General features: G+C 40.2%; 1 protein-coding gene across 3 annotated transcripts; it reads right to left on the bottom strand.

Annotated features, from left to right (window-relative positions):
- Window positions 1–71: 71 nt before the first annotated feature.
- Window positions 72–20,290, bottom strand: septin3 (septin 3). Of its 3 annotated transcripts, XM_089006004.1 has the most exons (13): window positions 18,031–20,290; window positions 16,835–17,056; window positions 15,228–15,484; window positions 14,521–15,120; window positions 10,297–10,656; window positions 8,430–8,558; window positions 6,142–6,223; window positions 5,909–6,046; window positions 4,515–4,632; window positions 3,413–3,508; window positions 2,031–2,127; window positions 1,900–1,951; window positions 72–1,776 (listed from the first exon to the last, which is right to left on the bottom strand). In XM_089006004.1, the coding sequence occupies exons 2-13, from the start codon at window positions 17,002–17,004 to the stop codon at window positions 1,656–1,658; spliced, it is 2,220 nt and encodes a 739-aa protein (XP_088862130.1). In that variant the 5' UTR covers window positions 17,005–17,056; window positions 18,031–20,290; the 3' UTR covers window positions 72–1,655. The 3 variants fall into 3 exon arrangements, with proteins under 3 accessions (XP_088862130.1, XP_088862132.1, XP_088862131.1); XM_089006006.1 differs by lacking the exons at window positions 14,521–15,120; window positions 15,228–15,484; window positions 16,835–17,056; window positions 18,031–20,290 and adding an exon at window positions 14,321–14,481 and having other exon boundaries at window positions 74–1,776; XM_089006005.1 differs by lacking the exons at window positions 14,521–15,120; window positions 15,228–15,484; window positions 16,835–17,056; window positions 18,031–20,290 and adding an exon at window positions 11,577–11,746 and having other exon boundaries at window positions 74–1,776.
- Between the last annotated feature and the right edge of the window lie 4,903 nt (window positions 20,291–25,193).

The following is a 25,193-nucleotide window of genomic DNA, read 5'->3' as shown; positions in this document are numbered from 1 at the left end:
AAAGGGAAAAGCCGAAAGGAACAGAAGAGGTACAGAAGGTATTTGTTATTGTTAGTGTCAGACATGGCACGGGACGTTGCATTGCTAAAATGGCTGCAAAAATGGACCATTGCAGACCAAGGAGTGAAGAAAAACTTTAACGCTTGAAGACAGGATACAGATAATAACAATGAAAGCTGTAAGAAGCAAAGTAAAAGACATTGTGTAAGAAATTGATGTAGGTGAAAATGAATGCTGATCCCCTTTTTTCTTTGTACACTTTCTATATGAAATATCACATGTGTGGCTCATGCTTATGCACTATTGGGATGAAAATAAAAAGTACACATCTGAGAAATTTTCGTGATAGTGAAAAAAAATCTTGTTACAAACATAATTTCATTGAAGAGGGGTTTCACTGTAAGCCTAAATCACAGGTTTAAAGGACAACCGACGTCTCGGGACAAGTTGTGTCCATAATTTGTAAAATGGCTTCAAATGACTTCTACTGAGCGTATTTTACAAAAGATTCCACCGCATGTAGCTATATTTTACGTTTTAAGACTAGCGCAGAATATTCAGGAAGTCTTGTTTTTGAGTTGGTGACGAGTCCGGACGTGACGTCACTTAAGGAACGCCCCTAACCGAAAAAGACACATTGTAGCAGTCCTTCCATCACATCAATGTATTTTGCTGTACATGTTTGGTCTGAAAACCGTGTTGCACCCAAAAGCCACCAGAAGAGGGCGTGCAAGCTCCATATAAGGAATTTATCAGCCTGTGGAAACGGAGGTGGCCACAGGAGGTCGCCATTTTGTGCCTCTTTTCTGATGATCGATTTCCCCCCCAATGTTGCCTCGAAATGGCATGGAATAAATTCTTTAATCGATTGCAAACATGTATGCTTTCTTCTTCAGAACTATTTGAATCATATTCATAACTGGATGAGTAACAAGAAAGCATCTTCACCGAATCTCAATTCTCTGAAGCCATTGTTTTGATTCTGGAGCAAGTCAGTGTGTGACCAATAGTGATGTCACGAAGAAGGGGGCGGGACTTTCTGAATCTGCCCAGCTGCGAGCTCATTTTGTGACAGTTTTGGGACACTAAGTCATTTTTATTGGTGCATTTGACAAAAAATATCAGCCTGCGTGTTTTGGGTATTTTAGATGCTATAAAACGTTTTTTCTGATGTCAGTGTCGGTTGTCCCTCTTCTTGTTTCATCCGCATATTTTGCACATCTTAAACTGTCGTTTTTTTTGGGCATGTAAATTGTTTCAAAAATCAAATCATAAAAAAATGAGTTTGTTTTTCAATGTGAGACACACATGATTTACACTTATGATTCATCAAAAGAGCCGATACACCTACAGTATGTACACAACCAAAAATAAAGACAAAACGTTAAACAAACTCACTGGGACTCTTCCACAGCTCCGACTAGCACGCGAACATCATCCCGGTATTGGCAATATTTTGTTTCATGGCACCAAGAAAATGGGTACTACACCCAAATATTGACTTACTTTGACAAGCAATGGGCAGTTATCGAAAAATGAACACTGACAAATACACATTGAAGTGTGTTTCAAGCATGCAGTGATGCCAGTCATGAGCATCTAATGTCAAGGATATCTGTCAGCATCACCCAAGTTGTCATAACAACACCGATTGATTACAAGTTGCTTTCCTGGGTGTCAACGGGGTGCAGGCCTCCGTTCTCATGGAGTCTCTTGGCACGGTATGTTTCATAGTGAATGTTATGAGTCACCTCCTTCAGATCCTGCAAATGAGACCTGCGCAAAGAAAAGGGGGAGTTTAGTGTTTCAATGCGGGTCAATTCAGATCAACCTTGTAGCCTATTTCATCACGCAGAACTGCACTTCAGTGCCCCGAGAGCACAAAGAAAGCCGTTTTACCTGATGATGAAGTCTCTCAGCTGGGCAAACTCACAATGACTTATATTTTCAACTACGACAAAAAAAGCAGAACTTGTCAATGCCATCCTCGTTGGCAGACGCTGGAAACGTCGGACGAAACCGGTGCCTACCTTCGACCACTCCCCACGCTGTCTTCCTTCCCAAAACCCGCTTGCCATTCACTTGATATTCTTTGTCGCTGCCCACCACGGCAAAGGGCATCGCCTCCTGTGGACTCAAAACATTTAAATGAGCTTAAAGGACAACCGACACCATTTTTTTTGCTGACATCAGAAAAACGTTTTTAGAGCATCTAAAATACCCAAAACACGCAGGCTGATATTTTTAGTCAAATGAAAAACACCAATAAAAATGACTTAAAGTGTCCCAAAACTACTTCAGGATGACCTCAGAAAGGACCTCAGAGACGCCGGTTGTCCTTTAAAGGACAACCGACGTCTCCGGACAAGTTGTGTCCATAATTTGTAAAATGTCTTCAAATGACTTCTACTGAGCGTATTTTACAAACATTCCACGGCATATATTTTACGTTTGACCGAAAAAAGGACACATTGGAGCAGTCCTTCCATCACGTCAATGCATTTTGCTGTACTTGTTTGGTCTGAAAACTTCGTGTTGCACCAAAAAGAGGCAGAAGAGGGCGACAAATCTCCGTGTCAGGAATTAATCAGCCTGTGGAAATGGGCTGATTAATTCCTTACACCAGGGGTGTCAAAGTAATTTTTTGCCGCGGGCCACATTGTAGTTATGGTTTGAATGGTATGAATTTGGGGAAGCCATTAGAATGTTTAATCCCCTCCACATATTACATATAGAGCACACACAAAATTAATGAATAACTAGTTTTCAAATCTGAAGTCAAGAATAATGACTGTTATTGTGGTTTACATCCAAAAATATGAAATTTTGGTTCGGATTTTAGCAAGCATGGAATTTCACAAGTTTGATTTGCTTTCGTGGGCCGAAAAAAATGATGTGGCAGGCCGGATCTGGCCCGCGGGCCTTGACTTTGACACCTGTGCCTTACACGGAGCTCTGCCGCCATTTTCTGCCTCTTTTTTGGTGCTACATCCCCCCCCCCTATTGCCTCAAAATGGCACGGAATAAATTATTTAATCGATTGCAAACATGTATGCTTTCCTCTTCAGAACTATTTCAATCATTCATAACTGGATGAGTAACAAGAAAGCATATTCTCCGAATCTGAAGCCATTGTTTCGATTCTCCAGCAAGGCAAGACGTCTTGGCATGGCGTCACGAACTGGGGGCGGGACCTTCTGAAACTGGTCACTTCCGGGTTCATTTTTTGCAGATTTTGGAGACTTTAAGTCATTTTTATTGGTGTTTTGCATTTGACTAAAAATATCATACTGCGTGTTTTGGGTATTTTAGATGCTATAAAACATCTTTCTGATGTCGGTTGTCCTTTAAATGAGCTTGAGCTGAGAAAGGCTTGGCGAGCGTTGTGTGGAAAATTCTCAAAATCACTCACTCTGATCTTGTCGTTGTCGCTCTTGTCCTCCATATCCTCGTCAAACTCTTTCTGCGGGTAAAACTCAATGCCGTTCATCTCCAGCTCCTTTTTCACCTGCATCACAAAGCACGGAGAATAAAAGGGTTAACTTTTAAATACAATCTGCTTCAAATGAATCTTTGCGAAATGTTTATTTATTTTTGCAATAAATATATTTCTGTGATTTTTTTTCAGTGACATATGCAATTAGTTTTAATTTAATCATGAATTCAGACCGTTTTATTTTGCCCATCCTTAACACAAAAAGTCCATTTTTTTTCATCAGGTTTTGTTCGAGGTCGTAAAGACGTTTGCCGGTCACAAACAGTTTTTACATTCTTTGAACATTGGTGACCTTTGTTAACTCATTCACTGCCAGACGATGTGCAAAAATGTATCCAGTCCAATGCCATGGTTTTTGTCATTTTCACTGAAATTGCAGGGCCCTCAGAATATTGAGTTTTAGGACTACATAAACGTTCAATGCAGCGCAAGAAACCACAAATTTTCTTATTTCATCAGAAAAAAATAGTTAATTCTTAATTTATACGGATTTGAAGTTATATGTGCTTGAAATGAGGGTGGCTGTCCAAAATACAATGGAATACATACATAATGGTTGTGGAAGGGAAAAACATTGCCAAAGGTATTACCAGCGCTTTATCGGCACACAAACAAGAAAAAAACAAAACCAGAACTAATTCGGGAATGGGTCATATTTTCAATTCCCGAATAAATTTGTGAATGGCAGTGAATGTTAATTCAGTTAATTCCGAAGTGATATGAGTCTGGAGTTATCTGAGCTTGAAATGGGGACGGCTGTACACAAGGCGAATGCTTCCCCCTCGTAAGAGAGAAAAACATTTCCAGAGGTGTGACTAGCGCTTTATGAGGACCCCCCCCCCCCCCCGCAAGAAAAAACAAAACCGAAAACATTTGGGAATGGCACTCCAGGTCATGCTTTTCAATTCCCAAATAAATTCTGGAATGGCAGTGAATGAGTTAATCTTCGCCACAAAGCGAGATGTGAGATTCATCGCGAGTAAAAAAGGCATTTGCGTTCCAATGGAGCACCGCTCACCCGTTGTTTGAACTCCAGTCTCTCTTCGGGGGTCATGGTGTCGGCCTTGGCTATCACGGGAATGATGTTGACCGAGTGACTCAAACGCTTCATGAACTCCACATCGAGCTGCCGCAGTCTGTCGTGTACAGTCCGTTCAAAGACAAAAAAGATGAGAAAGTCGGTCAGGAGGGGAGCCGTCACTTTCCATGAATGCTTAAAGGACAACTGACGTCACTTTTTTGTTTTTTAACTGACACCAGAAAAACGTTTTATAGCATCTAAAATACCCAAAACACACAGTATATTTTTAGTCAAATGCAAAACACCAATAAAAATGACTTAAAGTGTCCAAAATCTGCAAAAAAATTGAGCTGCGAATTGGGCGTTTTCAGGAAGTCCCGCCCCCAGTTCGTGACGTCACGGCATGAAGTATTGCCTTGCTTTATTGCTGTACTGTTTAGCAAGGAAACGATAAAAAGGACGAAAATCAAAACTTCCATTTCGGACGGAAAGTGGGCAAAGTGGCCCCTCGTGGTGTCGGTGTCATGATCTGGTTGGCGACCAACGGGGGGCGCTGTCGGCCCGCCTGCTGCCTCGCAGGTGCTGGTCGTTTAATCACTGACACTTAAAAGGACACCCGGCACGACCATCCGGTGTAGGTTCATTGTTTGCTGCTTGTTTGCTGCATGCTGTGCATGTGTTTGTTTAACCTTGGCGGAGTTTTACACTTGGTTTTCTTTTGATACTTTGTATTTTTTCCGTTCAGATGATTTTGATGTTTTACATTTTGTTCCTGCTGACCTTTATTTTAATACAATTTGTCAAACTACCTCCTGCTCCCTCCTGCCTGCTTTTTGGGATCCGCACCCGCCATCACCACCTCGCAAACCGTGACAGTCGGTGGTGTGAAATCACATTAAAGAATTAACCATCAGTACAAAAAAACGGAGTCCTCTGTTTCGAATGGCAGCACACACTGCAACACACCATGGGTAAATGAATATTCACTGATCTCTTTTGGCAGTTTCCGGCGTAATCACGAAAAAGCCCGAGATATCCTCTACCACGACTTTGGAACGCACCGAAACAAATGCAAGTTGATTATGGCTAGATATCGGTAAGGAATGATGGCAGACGACAAAAGTTAAAACCTCTGAAGGAAAACGAACAGCTTTCAATTGCTGTTGAACTAAATTTGTTTCTTTAGCTATTTTAACAGAAGTATGTCATATTTGGCGCGGACCATGTAGCATGTCATATGTAGCGCTAAATGTAATCGACTTGCTGGCGCAGTGGAGTTACAAAGTTGAGCCAGTGGCTGTCAAAATGTGTCAATGGCGGCCCACATGCATCCCTGTTACTCTGAGTAAAAGGGTGAATAGAAGCGAGGAGAATTTCAGAGCCCCACTCACGAGTGTCCAGTCGGGGAGATAAAATAGAGACAGCAGTGCACTCTGGTATCAGGGATGCGCTTCTTTCTGGTGATGTTCACCTCTTCTCTTAAGAATTTCTCATACTGCTCATTGATGTACTTGCAAATGGGCTCCCAGCTGCGGACACAAATGAAAGAGTGAAATTGAGCAGGTTGAAAAAAAAGTCTCATCTTCTGTAATATGGTGTTTAAAATCAATGGAAACCCACTCACCAGTTGTTATTATTGATGAGATCACCAAATCCCGGAGTGTCGACAACAGTCAGCTTCATTTTCACGCCGCCTTCTTCAATAACTAGGTATGAAAAGAAGCACAATAATGAAAGCACACATACAGTAACATACATGCTCACTACTCAGTTTGGGGAGATCATTGTCCTCAATGCCCTTAAAGGGAAACCGATGTCACTTTTTGTTGGCATTTTCCCATTCCACCCATTCCCAAGGGTGTCAAAGTCATTTTTTGCCGCGGGCCACATTGTAGTTATGGTTTCCTCTCGAGGGCCGTTATGAATTTGGGGAACCCATTAGAATGTTTAAATCCCTTCAAATATTACATATGGAGCAAACAGCAAATTAATGAATAACTCGTTTTGAAATCTGAAGTCAAGAATAATGACTTCTATTGTGGTTGACTTCCAAAAATATGAAATTTTGGCTCAGATTTTAGCAATCATCATGGAATTTAACAAGTTTGATTTGCTTTCGCGGGCCGAAAAAAATGATGTGGCGGGCCGGATTTGGCCCGCGGGCCTTGACTTTGACACCTGTGCCCTAGGGTGTTCAGAAAGGCGCTTGTAAATTAAATGTTTTGTAATAATAATACTAATTAATTATTATTATTATTATTAACTCTTTCACTGCTAGATGTGCAAAAATGTTTCCACTCCAGTGCCAGGGTTTTTGTCATTATCACTCAAATTCCAAGACCCACAGAATATCAAGTTTTAGGACGATATCAACATTCAAGGCAGCGTAAGAAACCTTAGTCTCTCTTCTTACATCAGAAAAAAATAGTTAATTCCTAACTTTTTGGGCAGTGAATGAGTTAATGTATGAGGCAGAGCATGTTGATATAGTGGTTTGCATCACACCTCAAACTCACACTGTACATTGTGTGTCGTTTGTAAATATACAATACAATACAATACATATTGATTTATATAGCGCTTTATAAACAGCTGAAGCTGTCACAAAGTGCTTAACATGGACAACTATTATACAGTGTGTCTGTGCCTTGCGATTTACTGGCAAGCAGCCCAGGGTGTCCCCGGCCTCACGCCCGAAGTCAGCCGTGAGGAAAAGCTCCTAATTAGGACAAGTGCTTTTTGAAAAGGGATGGACTCATTAATGAAAACGTTGATTTATGGCAAAAGTGTAGGAATGACCTATAAAAATGGGGCGGGCCAGCAGCTTATCATCCATTTCTGACCTTTAACTCCCTGGTGTTGTAAATCATGGACGACACCGTACAATGTTTATCCTCACGCCAAGTGAGGTTTGAGTAGAAACGTATGCCTTATCGGACCAACAAAAGCATTGCCGTGATTTATCTTCAGTCGGCCTCTAAGCAAGTGTCATATGTGTCTACTTCCACATCAGTGTTTGCTCAAAATGCAGCTGACAGGTGTTAAAGGACAATCGACATCACTTTTTTGTTTCCTAACTAACATCAGAAAAACGTTTTATAGCATCTAAAATACCCAAAACATGCAGTATGATATTTTTAGTCAAATGCAAGACACCAATAAAATGACTTAAAGTGTGCTGAAACTACAAAAAAATTAAACCGGAAGTGGCCAGTTTCAGAAGGCCCCGCCCCCTTGTTCATGGTGTCACCCCATGACGTCTTGCCTTGCTGAAGAATCAAAACAATGGCTTCAGATTCGGAGAATATGATTTATTGTTACTCATCCAGTTATGAATATGATTCAAATAGTTCTGAAGAGGAAAGCATACATGTTTGCAATCGATTAAAGAATGTATTCCATGCCATTTTGAGGTATCTGGGGGCGGGAAATGTAGCACCAAAAAGAGGCAGAAAATGGTGACAAAGCTCCGTGTAAGGAATTAATCAACCCGTTTCCACAGGCTGATCAATTCCTTACACGGAGCTTTGTCGCCCTCTTCTGCCTCTTTTTGGTGCTACATGAAGTTTTCAGACCAAACAAAGTACAGCAAAATGCATTGACGTGAAGGAAGGACTGCTACAATGTGTCCTTTTTTTCGATCAGGGGCGTTCCTTCAGTGATGTAAAAAAAAAAAGACTGCTCAAAACTGGAAACGATCCTCCTTTTCAAAATCCCATCGCACTGCCACTGCCCTGAATTGTTCATATACGGATCAACGTGTTGGCACTTATGTCCGAACCCAGATCCTCGGGAGTTTTCCCCGTTCAAGAAAAAAACCCAAAAGCCTTCCATTATCAACAACCTGCATATGAATTGAGTCGGCGAGTGCATGATTTTATTTCTTAGGATAGCGACGCTGAGTTTACTCACCGTGACTAACAGATTTAATCTCAACTGTTTTGGGGATCTTGTCATCACGGGACCATCCAGCGCTCCTCCTGCTCACCTGCGACTTAAATAAGGTGTTCACCAGAGTTGACTTGCCCAGACCGCTGTGACCTGATGGTGAAAAGGGTTTTATTAAGAGGCCTGAAAAAGACACTTTTTGTGTGCTACTTCACGATATGAGAACGTAAATTAGAATTTAATTATATATTATTTATTATAATAAAAAATATCAACCAGAAATGGTTGCTGAAGTTGAATTCTGACAATAAAGATTTTATCATTTAAAGGACAACCTACACATTTTTTTTTGTTCTCTAACTGACATTAGAAAAAACGTTTTATATCATCTAAAATACCCAAAACACGCAGGCTGGTATTTTTAGTCAAATGTAAAATTCCAAGAAAAATAAGTTAAAGTGTCCCAAAACTACTTCAAAATGACCCCGGAAATGGCGAGTTTCAGAAGGTCCCGCCCCCTTGTTCATGACGTCACGCCAGGACATCTTCGCCTTGCTCGAGAATCAAAACAATGGCTTCAGATTCGGAGAAGATGATTTCTTGTTACTCATCCAATTATGAATATGATTCAAATAGTTCTGAAGAGGAAAGCATAAATGTTTGCAATCGATAAAAGAAGTCCTTCCGTATCAATTCGAGCCGTCAGGACTCCAATGTAGCGTCCCAGAAAAAGCACAAGATGGCACCCAAGCTCCGTTGGAAATGGGCTGATTTGTCTGCTGGGAATTTGTGTTAACTAGTATCAAATAGTAGTCTTAGTGCAACACATAACGATTCCCCATCACGTTATTTATGTGTTTTCCTTCTAATTTCGCCAGCATCACGGATCAACACGAAGTTTTCAGAACAAAGTACCCAAAATGCATTGTGTGTCACTTTCTCGGTCAGGGGCGTTCCTGACGTGACATCACGTCAGGAACGATCACCAACTCGAAAACAAGACTTCCTGAATATTCAGCGCGAGTCTTAAAACGTAAAATATAGCTATATGTGGTGGAATCTTTTTAAAATACGCTCAGTAAAAGTCATTTGAAGTGATTTTACAAATTATGAACACAACTTGTCTGGAGGTGTCGGTTGTCCTTTAAAAATATACAGCACAATGTTATATGTATACACATAATTAAAATACATTATGTGGTGAAATAAATGAAAAAAATACATGAAAAATAAAATAAACATATTATAACTTCCGGATTTTCTGAAATATCTGGCTACATGTATCAAATATACAGAATGACTCTTGATATTAACTCATTCACTGCCAGACGATGTGCTAAAATATGTCCACTACAGTGCCAGGGTTTTTGTCATTGTCACTCGAATTCCCAGACCCCAAAAATATTGAGTTTTGGGACAACATAAACATTCAGTACAGCGTTGGAAACCTTAGACTCTCTTCTTTCACCAGAAAAAAAAAGAGTTAATGCCTAAATTCTATGGGTCCGGAGTTATATGAACTTGAAATGAGGGCGGCTATCCAAAATACAATGCAATCCATACATATTGGTTAATATAGCGCTTTAACAACAGCTGAAGCTGGAACAACGCGCTATCTTGGCAAAAAAAGGAAATGCTGGAAGGGTAAAACATTGCCAAAAGGTCTGACCGGCGCTTTATCGGCACTCCAGCAAGAACAACCAAAACCCGAACAAATTTGGGAATGGCGCTCTATGTCATATTTTCAATTACCGAATACATTTGTGACTGGCAGTGAATGAGTTAAATCTGGAGTGAGCCATATGTGGCTTGTGAGCCCGAGTTTCCCCACCCCCTCAACGTCTCACAAGCTTTTACGAGATCTCGATAGGTCCTTGACAGTCACACTCACCAACAACCATGATGTTAAAGTCAAAGCCCGTCTTCATTGTCTTCTTCCTCATCTGTTCGATGATGGTGTCGATCCCGATGTACCCCAGCAAAGTGGACCCCCCGCTGGTGCTGTTGGAGGTGCTGTGACCATGGCCCCCAATGTGGCCTACACTGTGACCAATGGCATGCGAGCCCCCGTGGCTCGAGCCGTGACTCCCGATGGGCACGGGGATGGCGCTGGGAGGAGGGCCGGGTAGTCCACCCGTGCCTGGCGCCTGAGGCGGGAAGGGAGAGGAAGGCGAGGGTGCGCCGACATTGGGGGGTTTAGCGGGGACGGCCGGTTTGGGTCTCACTTCTGGAGGAATTATGTCCGACATGTCTGTGGAGGAGAGAGAAAAAAACACACATATATACATACATATATACACATATATACATACATATATACATATATACACACACACACATATATATATATATATATATATATATATATATATATATATATATATAGTAAAGTCTCGTTATATCGATATTCAAGGGAGTCCGAAAGAATATCGATATAACCGGGACTATCGATATATCCGACCCTGTTTGCATGTAATTTTCTCCGTGCGTGCATAGAAATAGTATCGATATAACCGGGATATATATATATATATATATATATATATATATATATATATATATATATATATATATATATATATATATATATATATATATATATATATATACATATACATACATACATATACATACATACACACTGGACACATTTTTTCACGTCTGGCAGTGAATGAGTTAATAATATTAACATAAAAAAACAAGTGAGCTCCTAGCCTGTCGGCTTTAGGTACATTGAGCTGCGTGCTTCCATCGGGTTTCCTTTTAGTGCAGTCTGCTCCTCATAAAGCAGGTCACCCTGGCTGTCAGTGTACATTTGACGACATGCACAAGCCATGCAGTGCACTGTGCTGCCATTTGGCACACATGCATGCATACTGTCACAGCAGCGTATACTGAGACGAATAAACGTCATGGAAAGGGGGGTGAACGAATACTTCAAAATTGCCACCTGTTCCTCTCAATTCAACACACCTTTCCGTGTGTGAGGTTAGCAATACAAGAAAAGAACACATGAACGGCCAACGTCTTCCGGTTCGTTAGTTACCCCCTCAAACATCATCCGAGAGTAGCCTGTGTCGGGCCCTATTGTCTCTCGCGTTGGAAAAGCAAGACGGCTAGCGACGAAGAGGAGCCACGCGCAGCAAGGCAAACAACTGCTCCGTCACTAACCTGAAGAGGCGACGAGGTCTCTCCGGGAGGTAGCTAATCTCGCCTATTTTAAACGAAGTAGTTTCTGAGACGGCTTTGGCGAGGTGAGCAGATTGTTATGGGCGCCTCTCCTCCTCTCCTGTCCTTCCCCCTGGCTCCCCCGCTCCCTCCTTTTCTTTTCCTCCGTTACCAAGGCGACACGAGAGGAAAGAGGGCGTGTGACGATTTTGTACGCATGCGCAATACGTCCATATCGCAAAGTGCTTGTCGCCCGTTCAAACAGACTGATTACACTTGTGGACAAATATCACTGTGGCAATTCTCAACGAGTTAAACGTGCATGTTTTCTATGCACACCACACATAACCAACATTCGAACCTTGAACCTTTTATGATAAAATAAAAATTTAAATACTGTACAAGTGCCGAAATGCCATAAAGCCCCACCCAAAAAAAGATTTTAACATCATTTTACAAGGAAAAACTGTCACTATAAAAAAATCATATTACAAAAACACTCGGCAAGTTCAAAAGAATGATAAATATTGTCTCTCTATAATAATAATAATAATAATAATAATAATAATAATAATAATAATAATAATAATACATTACAATTTAAGCACCTTTCAAAGCTCTCAAGGACACTTTACAGTCACAGACAAGCATAGGTACTATAATAAATAAAATACAATCACAAATACATTGCAATAAATAAAATACAATTATAAATAGAAACAAGAGAGCTACACGGGAAATGCAATTTTAAATAGGTGGGTTAGATAGAAAGCTAGCTAGCTAATGGATAGCAAATAAATAGCGAATAGATAGCCAACAGCTAACAGTCAGCCAGCCAATAGCTAGGTAGCTAGATAGCTATTAGCTAGCCAGCCAGATAGCCAAAAATAGCTTTTTTTCCCCCGCACATCCTCATAAGTACTTTCTGAATAGTGTGACTACTTGTCTATATGCCTGCCTCGCAGCAATGCAGACAGTGAAAGAGCATTTTCACTTGTTAGCTTCTTATTTGCAGGTGAAAATGAATTAAGATGGCGAATGCTATCAACTACACACTCACTTTAGTGGCGTGAGTTTGTGTTACTTTCGGGTTGCGTGAACGCTGGGGCGAATGGCTGCCGCTGCTCACCCACAGAAAAAAAAATGTTTATCCTGTGACTATAAAGTGTCCTTGAGAGTTTTGAAAGCCGTTTATAAATAGTTTTATTATTATTATTATTATTATTATTATTATTATTATTATTATTATTATTATAACGTTTTTTTGTCACGCTGTATCAATTAAACGACAGTGGTGCTGCTCGTTCTGGTGTGCCTACCTTGACCACCTGGGGGAAGTATAGTACAGACAAATGGATAGGGCGTGAACGGAGACGTCTCAATTTATCAGCAATAACCGGGGCTATTCTTTTTAGAGGACAAATAATATATGAGACCTTATAGAGGAGAATGAGATAATTTGGAGCAAATAAAAGAAACTATTGCCATCGCTACAGCTTTCTCACCTAAAGCTTACTGCATAATATAATCTTGCCCAATGAGGATGCTATTTTGTCAAGTAATTTTCCATTATTTGGCGATAAGAGGAAAAACAACTTTCAGAAGACACTGGTATTTTTTGAATTGATTTTGTAACAAAACGTTTTTTTATGTTCATGTTGTGTTTATTATTTTGCTTTGTGTTGACTGTTATGTGATGTGCTTTGTTACAGCTGCAGCTGTTGTGAAAGCGCTATATAAATTAGGATGTATTAGATTGTATTGCAAAACTTCACATCACATGGTTGAACGAGTATGCAAAAGGAAAAACACCCAATCAAAAAGTGTTTTCTAAAATGTTTTTGTTCTCCAAAAATATTAAAAAATAAATGGAAATACTGCGATGAGGCTAAGGATATGTAGCAGTCATGTAGCTGTGTTTTATTCAAATACAGTGAGACGTCAACTTACAAACACCTTATCTTACAAACTTTTCGTCTTACAAACGTCAAATTTATGAAAATTAAACCTTATAATAAGCACTATTTTCATAATACACACCCACCATGGCCGGAGGAGTGATCTTCGGCGGAAGCACACGACCGAACAGCACCAGAGGTTAAGTTACCAACAGTCCTTATGGAAGGTGACTCTCATCCCATAAGCCATCAACGACCATCAAAAAGGTAAATAAAACTTTATTTTACAGCACAGTCTATTTCTTTAATTACAGTCCTCATGTAATGCGCCTCTCTTTCCAAACAGCAATTCCCTTTGACCTTCGACCTCCAACGCCATTCCATCAAGCCATAAATGACCATCACAAATGTAAATAAAGTGACTTTATGATACAATGCAGTGTATTTCTTTCATTACAATACAATAGCACAGTTATTATACATAGAATAAGGTATGTTGTGTGTAGTTTTAAGGCTTATTTAGTTGAAAAGTATATTTTATGGAAACCCGGGAACGGATTATTCCCATTTTAATGGTTTCCTATGGGAATTTTTCTTTGGGATACACACTTTTCACCTTACACACTCTGTCTGGGAACCAATTAAGTTCATAAGTTGAGGTCTCACTGTATGTTATTTGAAATACTTTATTTTCTATTGTTGTAGTAATTACATAAAACTAAGTTGCAAATATTGCTCAAATTTTAATTTTTACATGTATTTTTTTGTATATTTATCTGATCAAATAATAGGTTAATTGTAATTAAAAAGTCACATCAAATGTGTAGTTGCTGCAATTGTGTACATCACCTGTATGCACGTTATTTCATCCTCCTTCCATTCTTCCCTGGCCCGTCTGCTTCAAAATATTAATATGCGCCACATTCACACAATATTTTGTTCACTTTGCATGTCTGCTATGACACTGATAAGCAGCGACATCGGAGTCCGATCACGCCTCCAATACCCTGAGACGGCCTTCAGTCCTCTTTGGACTGCTATATACTCACCTTCATAAACTGAAACTGGGTCATAAATGCTGACGTAATAGGGATCCTCTGGTTCCTCCCTTGGAAGCATTTTTGGAGTATTTTTTGAGCATTCCGGTGCAGAAGACCAATCAAAACTTTCCACAAGGAGGTTTGAGGGATGTTGTCGCAATTTGGTGGTAGGTTCAAGTCGATGGGCTCCTTTTAGAAAGTCATTAACTTCACCGACTTTTGTGGATGCGATTCCACTGTGAGGTACTGGTGATGTTTGGGAAGACTGTACCAGGTATGTCTTCAATTTGGTTCCCTCGTACGCCCACATGGGAGCTTGCGTTGTTCCAGCCTTGTCTCTTGAATGACTTCTGTGTTTCCGATTAATCGCAGCATCCGTCTGAGGCGTTGACCAGGATCTTTGCTTCTCTATGGATTCAGCTTTGACTTTTGTCTTGTATAACATATTTTTATTATCTTCTCCGAGCTCCCTTTTCACTTGAATGATGCAGGGATTCTCTCTCCAGCCTGTTTTCCAGGCCTCACCGCTGGCCGCAGACTTTTCAGGAGTCATCTGTTCATCTGCTTGGTTGTGAGAGTGCATTTTCTCATATCCAGGCAAAAATTGGGCTTAATGAAATAAGACACAAAGTGATTAAATGAGGCATGCAACGCTTCATTTTAAAATGATTGCTGTTTGTATTTATTGCCTTCAATGCAATTTTGTCGATGTATACCTCGAGTCGAAAAGTCATTCTGATCAAGCTGATCCTTCCTGGATTGGGGCTCAGTTGTGTCGAGTAATGCATTGGAAACGTGGGGGTGTCGTGAAAGGCTCATTTTTAGTTGAAACCCATCAGAAATGGGGGTGTTCGTCTTTGGTGAAAAGGTAATAGAAGTCTTTGCAGGATGTTTTACAGTTATTTCATTGTTATTCCTCAGCAGATGCCGGCTCAGTTTATCCCAAAGAGGACACGTTGATGAACAAGCAGGTCTAAAACATGTGGAGATGCAGAGACGGCTAAAAATGTTAAAAAGGACGTATGGAATGAGCTCACTATTGTATTGTATAGTGTGTATAGTGACAACCGAAACCTCCGGGCAAGTTGCGTCCATAACTTGCAAAATAACTTCAAATGACTTCTACTGAGTACATTTTACAAAGATTCCACCGCATATAACTATATTTTACGTTTTAAGACTTGCGCTGAATATTCAGGAAGTCTTGTTTTCGAGTTGATGACGATCCCCTAAGTGACGTCACGGAGGGAACACTGAGAAAGCGACACACAATGCATTATGGGTACTTTTTTTGCCTGAAAACACCATGTTGATTGCAAAATTAGAAGGAAAACTACATAAGAAACACAATGGTAAATCATTGTGTGTCGCAGCCAATTGCGGTAACACGCATAAAGAAGGTGTAAGTTTTACAAATACCTTGCGGACGAATCAGCCCATTTCCAACGGAGCTTGTGCGCCATCTTGAGCATTTTCTGGGCGTTACATTGGAGTCGAGACAGCTCGAATTGATATGGAAAGATTTCTTTAATTGATTGCAAACATTTATGCTTTCCTCTTCAGGACTATTTGAATCATATCCATAACTGGATGAGTAACAAGAAAGCATATTCTCCGAATCTGAACTCTCTGAAGCCATTGTTTTGATTCTGGAGCAGTGTGTGACTGATTGTGACGTCACGAACAAGGGGGCGGAACTTTCTGAATCTGCCCAGTTCCGAGCTGATTTTGTGGCAGTTTTGGGACACTTTAAGTCATTTTTATTGGTGTTTTGCATTTGACTAAAATATCAGCCTGTGTGTTTTGGGTATTTTAGATGCTCTAAAACGTTTTTCTGATGTCAGTTAGGACACAAAAAAATTGTGTCGGTTGTCCTTTAAGCACTCTGTAGCTTCTTGGTCACCTAAAATGGCGACTTGGTCTATTTAATCCACCTCTTGATAACAACACTATCGTCTCACAACCAAGCATCAGTTTTTAAAAAGTCAATATAGCAGCACATAACGGCAAAAATAAATAAATTGTGTGTCGCCATATCGTGGTCAAGGGTGGTATTATACCCCAACAAGAGCCCAAAGTAGAAAGGGCTGGAGGGTAACAAAAAGTAACTACATAATAATAATCAATTGTCTTTCTAACCGCCTTACAAAATTCTCAAGAACACTTTACAGTAGCGGGATAAGAACGTGAGCAGCGGCAGCCATTCGCGCCAGCGTTCACTCAACCCGGAAGTAACAAACAAAAACAAGAGCAGGACTACGAAGTTACTGGTATTAAGATAAATGTTTTTAATACCCCAGGTGACACGATCCATTGTTTTTACCTGTCCGCCTCGAGCCTATACGAAGGCATGTCAACTCCTTTCCTTTTCAGGGGAGCAGACAAAGACGCGGATGGAGGGTGGGTAGGAGGATGAGGGAGATGATCTTTTGCTTGTTTGGTAGACGCCGACAGACGAGGGATTAAAGGTGACAGCCGGTCAAATACGCTCATTCTTCTTTCGTCTGCTACCTTTTATATCGGGGGAATGAGATGAGAGCGTAACCTGATGAAGAAGAAAAAAAATAAAGAAACAGTTGTTGGAGGATTGCCAGGCGTAATGGGGAAAAAAGCAATCAACGAAACAATTCAAGGTGGTGTTCAAATAGTCTCATTCATCCATTTATTTTTACAGACAGAAAAGCATTTACAATACGTCCAAAGTGAAACTACGCTGATAGCATCGTAGTCAGGCGAGTGGAACTGTGAATACGCAATCACAAAGACAATTTACTCACATTTTGGCATTACACTCAACTCAATTTTATTTTTACTTGAACAAACGAAACGATATCGTCTCAATTAAGCACCGGAAGTGCTGTTCTTTATCTTTCAGAGTAAGTGTATCATACAAGGTAAGCGTCATCTCAAATTAACTGTGTGAATGTTGCTAAATGAAACACGTCTTATTTTTGGGGGCAACCGGAACCAAATTGTTCGTGGCCCCTTGACTGCAATTAGAACGAACCTAGGTCACAACCTGCACCCTCACATATTTTTACACACAAACACGAAATTGGGAGATTTTGTAATAATAAATATAAAAAGATTATCGATGTATTTTTACTAAAGGTGCATCTCACCAATAAAATACAATATGATACATATCTGGATAAGTGTGGTGCGATACAATTTAAGGACAACTGATTTTAATGAATACATTTGAGAGGGTATAATTCAGTTTCAGATAGAATGTTGCATTGAGTTTCCTTGCATTTTTTTTACAATATGAAGGCCTTCAGTTCCTCTGAGGTGCAATGTCTATGCTGTAAAGTGGTTCTAACAGTGTTAGGGGTCATAGAATTGAGAACTGTGTCTAAAATCTGCCTCGACAGACCTGACTAGACCTATTTGTCATCACCTTCTGATTTAGAGAAATACAGCAGCTATACAAAGGAATGCTGATTTGGATAAAATGGTTATGATAGTTAAAGCAAAGAAAAAAAACTACAACCATAAATGGCAGTAAAAGTCACTAACCTGCACATGGAGGTTATTGTCTTGTTGTCAGATTTGAGTGAGGAAAGGAAACCAATAGCATGTCAAGAGAGGAGACAGTGGCCATCGTGGGCGGACAGATGCCATTCTTGTGATTCTTGCACACTGAGCCTGCACTGTTGTTTCGCACCCACATTGCATCCTTGTAATGTCCTCTGTCCTGCTCTTGATACACATACTCATCACAATTTACATAACTTTTTTTTTGGTGTGAAAAGATAAGGAAGCACACATTAGTGGAGTGACTCACCCACAGTCAGTACAACAAAATATCTCTTGGTATGCCATTTTCTGTGATCTACAAACATATATTTGCTACTTTTATAGGTCACACATTGTACTATTGTCACTACTACACAGTCACACAAACAATTCACATGCGTCTTGGAATCTGTTATGTCAAGATTTGGCGCAGGAGTGGGCACATTTTGAGGATTCAAGGGCCCAATTTTATTTTGAAAACAGCCAGATGGGGCCAAGTGATTCGTAGATAAGGTTAGGGAGGGAAAAAGAACAGCTACAACGTTTTTAAAAAGAAATATAAACACATTTAAATAATATCAATATGTGTATTGGTTTTGTTACATCAATTAGTACATGTTAACATTCATTTTCCATTCATAATAAACCACCAAATATTGACATAATAAAATACAGTACCAATGAAAAAAATAATTCATGTAATTTTAGCAACAACAAAAAAAAAGAGTCTAAATTACATTTGATTTCTAAGTGCCTTTCAAAACTCTCAAGGTTACTTTAGTCACAGGATCAGTTTTTTCTGTGGGTGAGCAGCGGCAGCCACACGCGCCAGCGTTCACTCAATCCCAAAGTAACTCAAATAGATAGCAAGCTAGCTAGCTAGCGAATAGATAGCTCATAGCTAGCGAATAGATAGCTATTAGCTAGTGAATAGATAGCTAATAGCCAGCAAATAGATCGCTCTCAGCTAGCAAATAGCTAGCGAATAGATAGCCAATAGCTAGTCAAGAGATAGCTATTAGCTAGCGAATAGATAGCCATTAGCCAGCAAATACATAGCCATTAGCCAGCGAATAAATAGCTATTAGCTAGCAAACTTAGATAATGTAAATGCTTGGCGGGCCAGATCTGGCCCTGCGGGCTGTCGTGTGCCCACCCCCTGAATAAAACGTCAACAACATTTGGTACTCTTGACAATGTGATACAATACAAAAAAAACCTAAAACATTCTTGACAAAGATATTCATGCACAGTTTTGATTGGCTGTGTGTTTGCAGTGGTTGTACAATGGTAGTGTCATACGGAGATTCAGCTGTTTGTAATCGCTAAATAAGGCAAAAGAAACATTAAGCGTTTTGACACCACACGGACCGCCATTATACACAGATGGGGTCGTTAAACGGAACAGGAGATGCATGGTAGGAAGCAATTGCAATGTGTCCCAATGGGTATCTTTGAATTGTTAATGATCTATAGCAAAGCACAAATTTATTCATAGCTTTTTGAATGCTTTTTTTTTTGTCAGAATTGTCAGAAAATTCAACAAAACAAAATAATGTGAGATTTTTTTGGGGAAAATGTATATCCCTTAACACCACTTTTTTCTTGTGTTATTCCCGGCTAAAAAAAAAAAAGGTCATTAACTGAACCCAGAGTAGGCCTATAAATAACTTTGGGCTTTGCTCATTTATATTCACAGCACAAGTCTAACGCAAAGGGCACTCTGTCTGTACGCATGGGTGGAGTTTTCTTTCTTTTGGGTATTTTACTCGACTAGAATTGGACGTAATTGGGCAGCTGAGGAAGTCTCAGAAATTGCACTGGCATCCTTTTGGGATATAAAATCAGGGGGCGTTTTTGGCCACGAGATTCATCAAGGAGGAGAATGTGCTGAGTGGTTGCGCCTTTTTAGCAGCATAAATATGCCAGCACTGTTTTTGATTGGGAGGAATGTCAATGCTTTACATGACGGAAAGAGAAATTGACTCGCTGTGGGTGAATTCATGAGGGAAAGGCCATGAAAAAAATATATATATAATGCCATATCACATTTATTACACATAAAATAAGGTATATTTTGTTTAGTTTTAAGGCTTAGTAGAAAATTATATTTTATGGGGACCTGGGAACGGATTATTCTCATTTTAATGGTTTCCTATGGGAAATTAATTTTTGGGATACACACTTTTCACCTTAAACACTCTGTCTGGGAACCAATTAAGTTTGTAAGCCAAGGTATCACTGTAACTCAATCAACCCCCCCCCCCCCCCCCCCCCGCCAAAAAAATAAATAAATAAATCAAGAGCATATGTTAAAAATTGGCACAACTGGACAATGGTATGTTAACATCAAGCCTATCAGCAGCCATCATGCCTCCCTAACATTTTTTCTGGCATCATTTACAATTGAACCAATCTGTTTCATTTCAGTCTGATTCACCCTGAAAAACAAAATACAATATGCTTTGGATCAGAGAAAAGTTGGTGTGACGGGATAAGGCTTATCAGATCATCCCTCTTCTTTCCATTGTCACCCACCTGTCTGATCATATGAGAGCATCCGTATCATCATCTCTGCAGTTTACACTTGCCACTAGTGGGCGATGCCTGACGTTTTTGTTGCTCCACACGTGTGTGTCATGCAGCCCGGGCTCCAGGAAGTACAGGCACGCTCCGAAGCCCGCCAGTACCAAGACTGAAACCAGCAGGTAGAGTGGCACAAACCAGTCTAAGAACAACCACGACATTCCGAGGTGGGGCGGGACCGAAATGGATGAGGTGGAAGATGGGGTCTTTGTGCTGGGAGAGAGGAAGGGGAAAACGAGTTATTCTGTGGTGCTAAAACAACAATAGAAAAATGACACTTAGTGGTGTTATTTTATCAATACAAAGTCTAAGAACCGAAATAATAATAATAATAATAATAATAATAATAATAATAATACATTTAATTTCTAAGCGCCTTTCAAAACTCTCAAGGACACTTTACAGTCACAGGATAAGAACTTTTTTTTTTTTTTTGCGCGGGTGAGCAGCGGCAGCCATTCGCGCCAGTGTTCACTCTACCCGGAAATAACACAGCAGCAAAGTTATCAGACAGAAAGGAAAGAAAGAAGTAGAAAAACAAAATACAGGAGCTGCTGGAAAGGCTGACGCTCTTGTGGCGCCATTTTGAAGTAAAAAAAAAAACAACTAAATAAATTTTGATGGTTTCCTATGGGAAATTAGTTTTTGGGATACACACTTTTTGCCTTACACACTTTGTCTGGGAACCAATTAAGTTCGTAAGCCAAGGTATCACTGTACATCTGATACCAAAAACCAATAGCTCGCTATTTCCATACATCCCTAAAAAAAACTACAACCACTGAACACAAGCGCTCACCTGTGCACACGGTCGGACCGGAAGGTGTGCGACTCTGGTCCGCAGTCAAAGTCCGTCAGCGTGGAACCAGGAGGTTCCGCCGTAGCGTTCAGAGCGGTACTCAAAGTCCAAAAAGACGACAGGTGCTCTCCGAGAAGCACGAGAGACAGATGCTGTATGCAGCTTCATCCTCCAACCTCATGCCACTGACGTTAAAAAAAGGGGGGGTGGGGGGGGGGGTTGCCATGACAACACCCCTGCTCATGGTGGAGAGAAAGGAGGGAGTGGGAGGGAAACTTATATAACTATCATCTTTGTATATGTGTGTGGGGGGGTATGTGGGAGGGGTGCAAGCCCTTCAGATGTCTTCGGCTTGCCGTGTAAAATCAATTGCACCCAATTTAACACCCCGAGGCCAACGCGCAGTTGCACTGACATGAAGAAGGAGAAAGAACAGGAGGGGGCTGAGGGCTTTTCATATTGCTGATGACTGAAAGCGGCGGCAATGATGTTTTAGAGTAAAAGCTGATGGATGCCAATTGCTCACGAGAAAAAAAGACAAAAGCTCAGCATAAACAAGCTTGGTGTCTATTTTTAGTTTAGGAAGGGGATTCATAATAAAAGCAGCCGGATGACGGGAAGGTCATAATGATGACATTTACAAGCAGGAAATGATGATGGGACACTTTTAAGGTGCGAGAAGAAAGGACCGTTTTTTTTTCTTTTGCATGTTGAAAGGGCAACCGACGTCACTTTTTTGTTTTTTAACTGACATAAGAAAAACGTTGTATAGTGATTTAAAGTGTCCAAAATCTGCAAAAAAATTGAGCTGCGAATTGGGCATTTTCAGAAAGTCCCGCCCCCAGTTCGTGATGTCACGCCAAGACGTCTTGCATTGCTGGACAATCAAAACAATGGCTTCAGATTCAGATAATATGCTTTCTTGTTACACATCCAGTTATGAACATGATTCAAATAGTTCTGAAGAGGAAAGCATACATGTTTGCAATCGATTAAAGAATGTATTCCGTGTCATTTTGAGGCATACGGGCGAGGGGGGAATGTCTCACCCAAAAAGAGGCAAGAAAATGGCCACTGAGCTGTGAGGAATGAATCAGCCCGTTTCCACAGGCTGATACATTCCTTCCTTGGAGCTTGACTCCCTCTGCTGGCGGCTTTTGGAAGTAACACAAGGGTTTCCAAAAAAAAAAAACAGTACAGCAAAATACATTGACGTGATGGAAAAACGCTACAATGCGTCTTTTTTACGGTCAGGAGGCGGTCCTTTTCTGACGTCACGTGAGTACTCGTCACCAACTCAAAAACAAGACTTCCTGAATGTTCAGAGCGAGTCTTAATATGTAAAATATAGCTATATGCGGTGGAGTCTTATTAAAATACGCCCAGTAGAAGTCATTTGAAGCCATTTTAAAAAATATGGACACAACTTGTCCGGAGACGTCGGTTGTCCTTTAATGTTGCGAAATACCAAGCATTTTTTTAAAGGCCGCTGTAAAACAGCAGCTTTTTCTGATGCTACAGATGGGATGTGTTGGTCATCACATTCCAGGCGACTGCCATTACATTTCCTCGTGTTTACAAATTGGAAATGAAAATGACGAGTGACAATGAAGCGCAATGAAATATTACACATGCGTATGTTTTTTTTTTTCCCAGTAAGGAAAAATTGAGGCGTTAGTAAGGTCACAGTGTCTTGCAGATTGACAAGTATGAGAATACAGTCAGACCTCAACTTACAAACACCTTAACTTACAAACTTTTCGTCTTACAAACGTCAAATTTTTGAAAATTAAACCTTATAATAAGCACTATTTTAGTAATACACACCCACCACGGCTGGCGGAGTGATCTTCGGCGGAAGCACACGACCGAACAGCACCAACAGTCCTTATGGAAGGTGACTCTCCTTCCATAAGCCATCAACGGCCATCAAAAAGGTAAATAAAACTTTATTTTACAGCACAGTTTATTTCTTTAATTACAGTCCTCGTGCAATTCCCTTTGACCTTCGACCTCCAACGCCATTCCATCAAGCCATAAATGACCATGACAAATGTAAATAAAGTGACTTTATGATACAATGCAGTGTATTTCTTTCATTGCAATACAATAGCACATTTATTATACATAGAATAAGGTATGTTGTGTGTAGTTTTTTAGGCTTATTTAGTTGAAAAGTATATTTTATGGAAACCCGGGAACGGATTATTCCAATTTTAATGGTTTCCTATGGGAATTTTTTTTTAGATACACACTTTTCGCCTTACACACTCTGCCTGGGAACCAATTAAGTTCGTAAATTGAGGTCTCACTGTAACATTCCAGGGATGGAGCTGAAATTCCCGTGGCTGATTATCATGTATCAACAGCGCCCCTCCTGGTTAGAGCTAAGAAATGCACCCATTTCCACAGTTTCCTCAAGACAAAGGCACTGAATCTTACCAAATCCAAATGCACTGTAGCAAAACAAATGTATCTCAATTTCCAATCCGTGCCATCCCGTTGAACAAATGTCCACGTCGCTGCACACGTCTAGCAAAATGTCATCCATTATCTGAAGTTCTGAACCGTTTATAATCCAAGATTTGCGGATTTTAATTCATTTTAACTGTCATGTCCCAGCAGAAGGCGGTCATCGTGCCGCATATCAAACCACATGGTTGAAAATCGACTGAAATAATAACAATGAACTTTCCAGCAGTTGAAATGGTCCAGATTATATCTTTTCGGGTGAAAATGTCAATTTTATGCCATTTGACTGTCATCGCTGGACAGCTCTGGGGTGATTGTGCTTTTTTTGGGTATGTAATGAGCAGGGATTTCAGAATAAGTTATTGTCATGAATATTTTTGAGTTGATGTCCCCTTTAAATGTGCACTCTTTCACACAAACTACAATTTCTTTTTGGCTGAGCTCTCAGGCCGAAATTGTCCAACCTTACCTGTAACACTTGGTGTCAAATAAATCAAACAGAATGCAGCACAAGCAAAAGGGAAAGTTCAAAGCCTGGTGGAACATTCCAAACAGCAAGACCGTGGCATTTTAAATGTTTTTTTTTACACCTGAAACAAAAAAAAAGCGCATCCAGCAAAGAGTCAATATCAAACATTAAACCGTAGAACAATGTTGATGCAGTCTCGAGTGATAAATGAGAGAAACAACAATTATTTTCTTTGCAAATTAATTGCAGAACTAATGGCATGCCAGTGGCTTATTACTGACTGATTGGATGCAATGAGAAGCAAGCGGTTTCTTTAACATCTGTAAGGGGTGTGAAAAAGCAGTATCAGCATGAATCTGGTGGACTTGGTCATTAATGGTGTGCGCATGCTTTTGTGTGTGTGTGTGTGTGTGACTCACCCAGTCTGTGATCTTCGCGTTCGTCCAACGAGACCTGTTACGGGAGATTATCTTGGGAACAGTTACAGAAGATGGCAAGTAACCTTTAACCTGATGCTTATGTTCATTCCATTTCCAAGCAATATACTCCAAACGTTGCAAAGGAAATTACATGTTAGTGTGGAAACTCTTACATAGTATTTCCATTTATAGTAATTAATTTGTGTAGGATAACTTGTTGCTAGGCAGAATTTGCAGGTGACAGAAATTTGCAAGCAAAACACATTCATTCCATCCATCATTCCCATATTCATAATTCGGATCAGGGGTAAATTGGAGCCTATCCCATTGATCACCAAACAAATAATCATTTACACCGATGGACAACTTGAACCTCCACATGCATGTTTTTTTACAATGTTGAAATAAGACACACAAC

Source organism: Hippocampus bargibanti, linkage group LG10, assembly GCF_051943395.1.
Source record: "Hippocampus bargibanti isolate YZ-2025 linkage group LG10, ASM5194339v1, whole genome shotgun sequence".
In the NCBI taxonomy this organism is placed as follows: Eukaryota; Metazoa; Chordata; class Actinopteri; order Syngnathiformes; family Syngnathidae; genus Hippocampus; species Hippocampus bargibanti.
The sequence above is the reverse complement of the archived record's forward strand: the minus strand, read 5'-3'. Positions and strand labels throughout refer to the sequence as shown.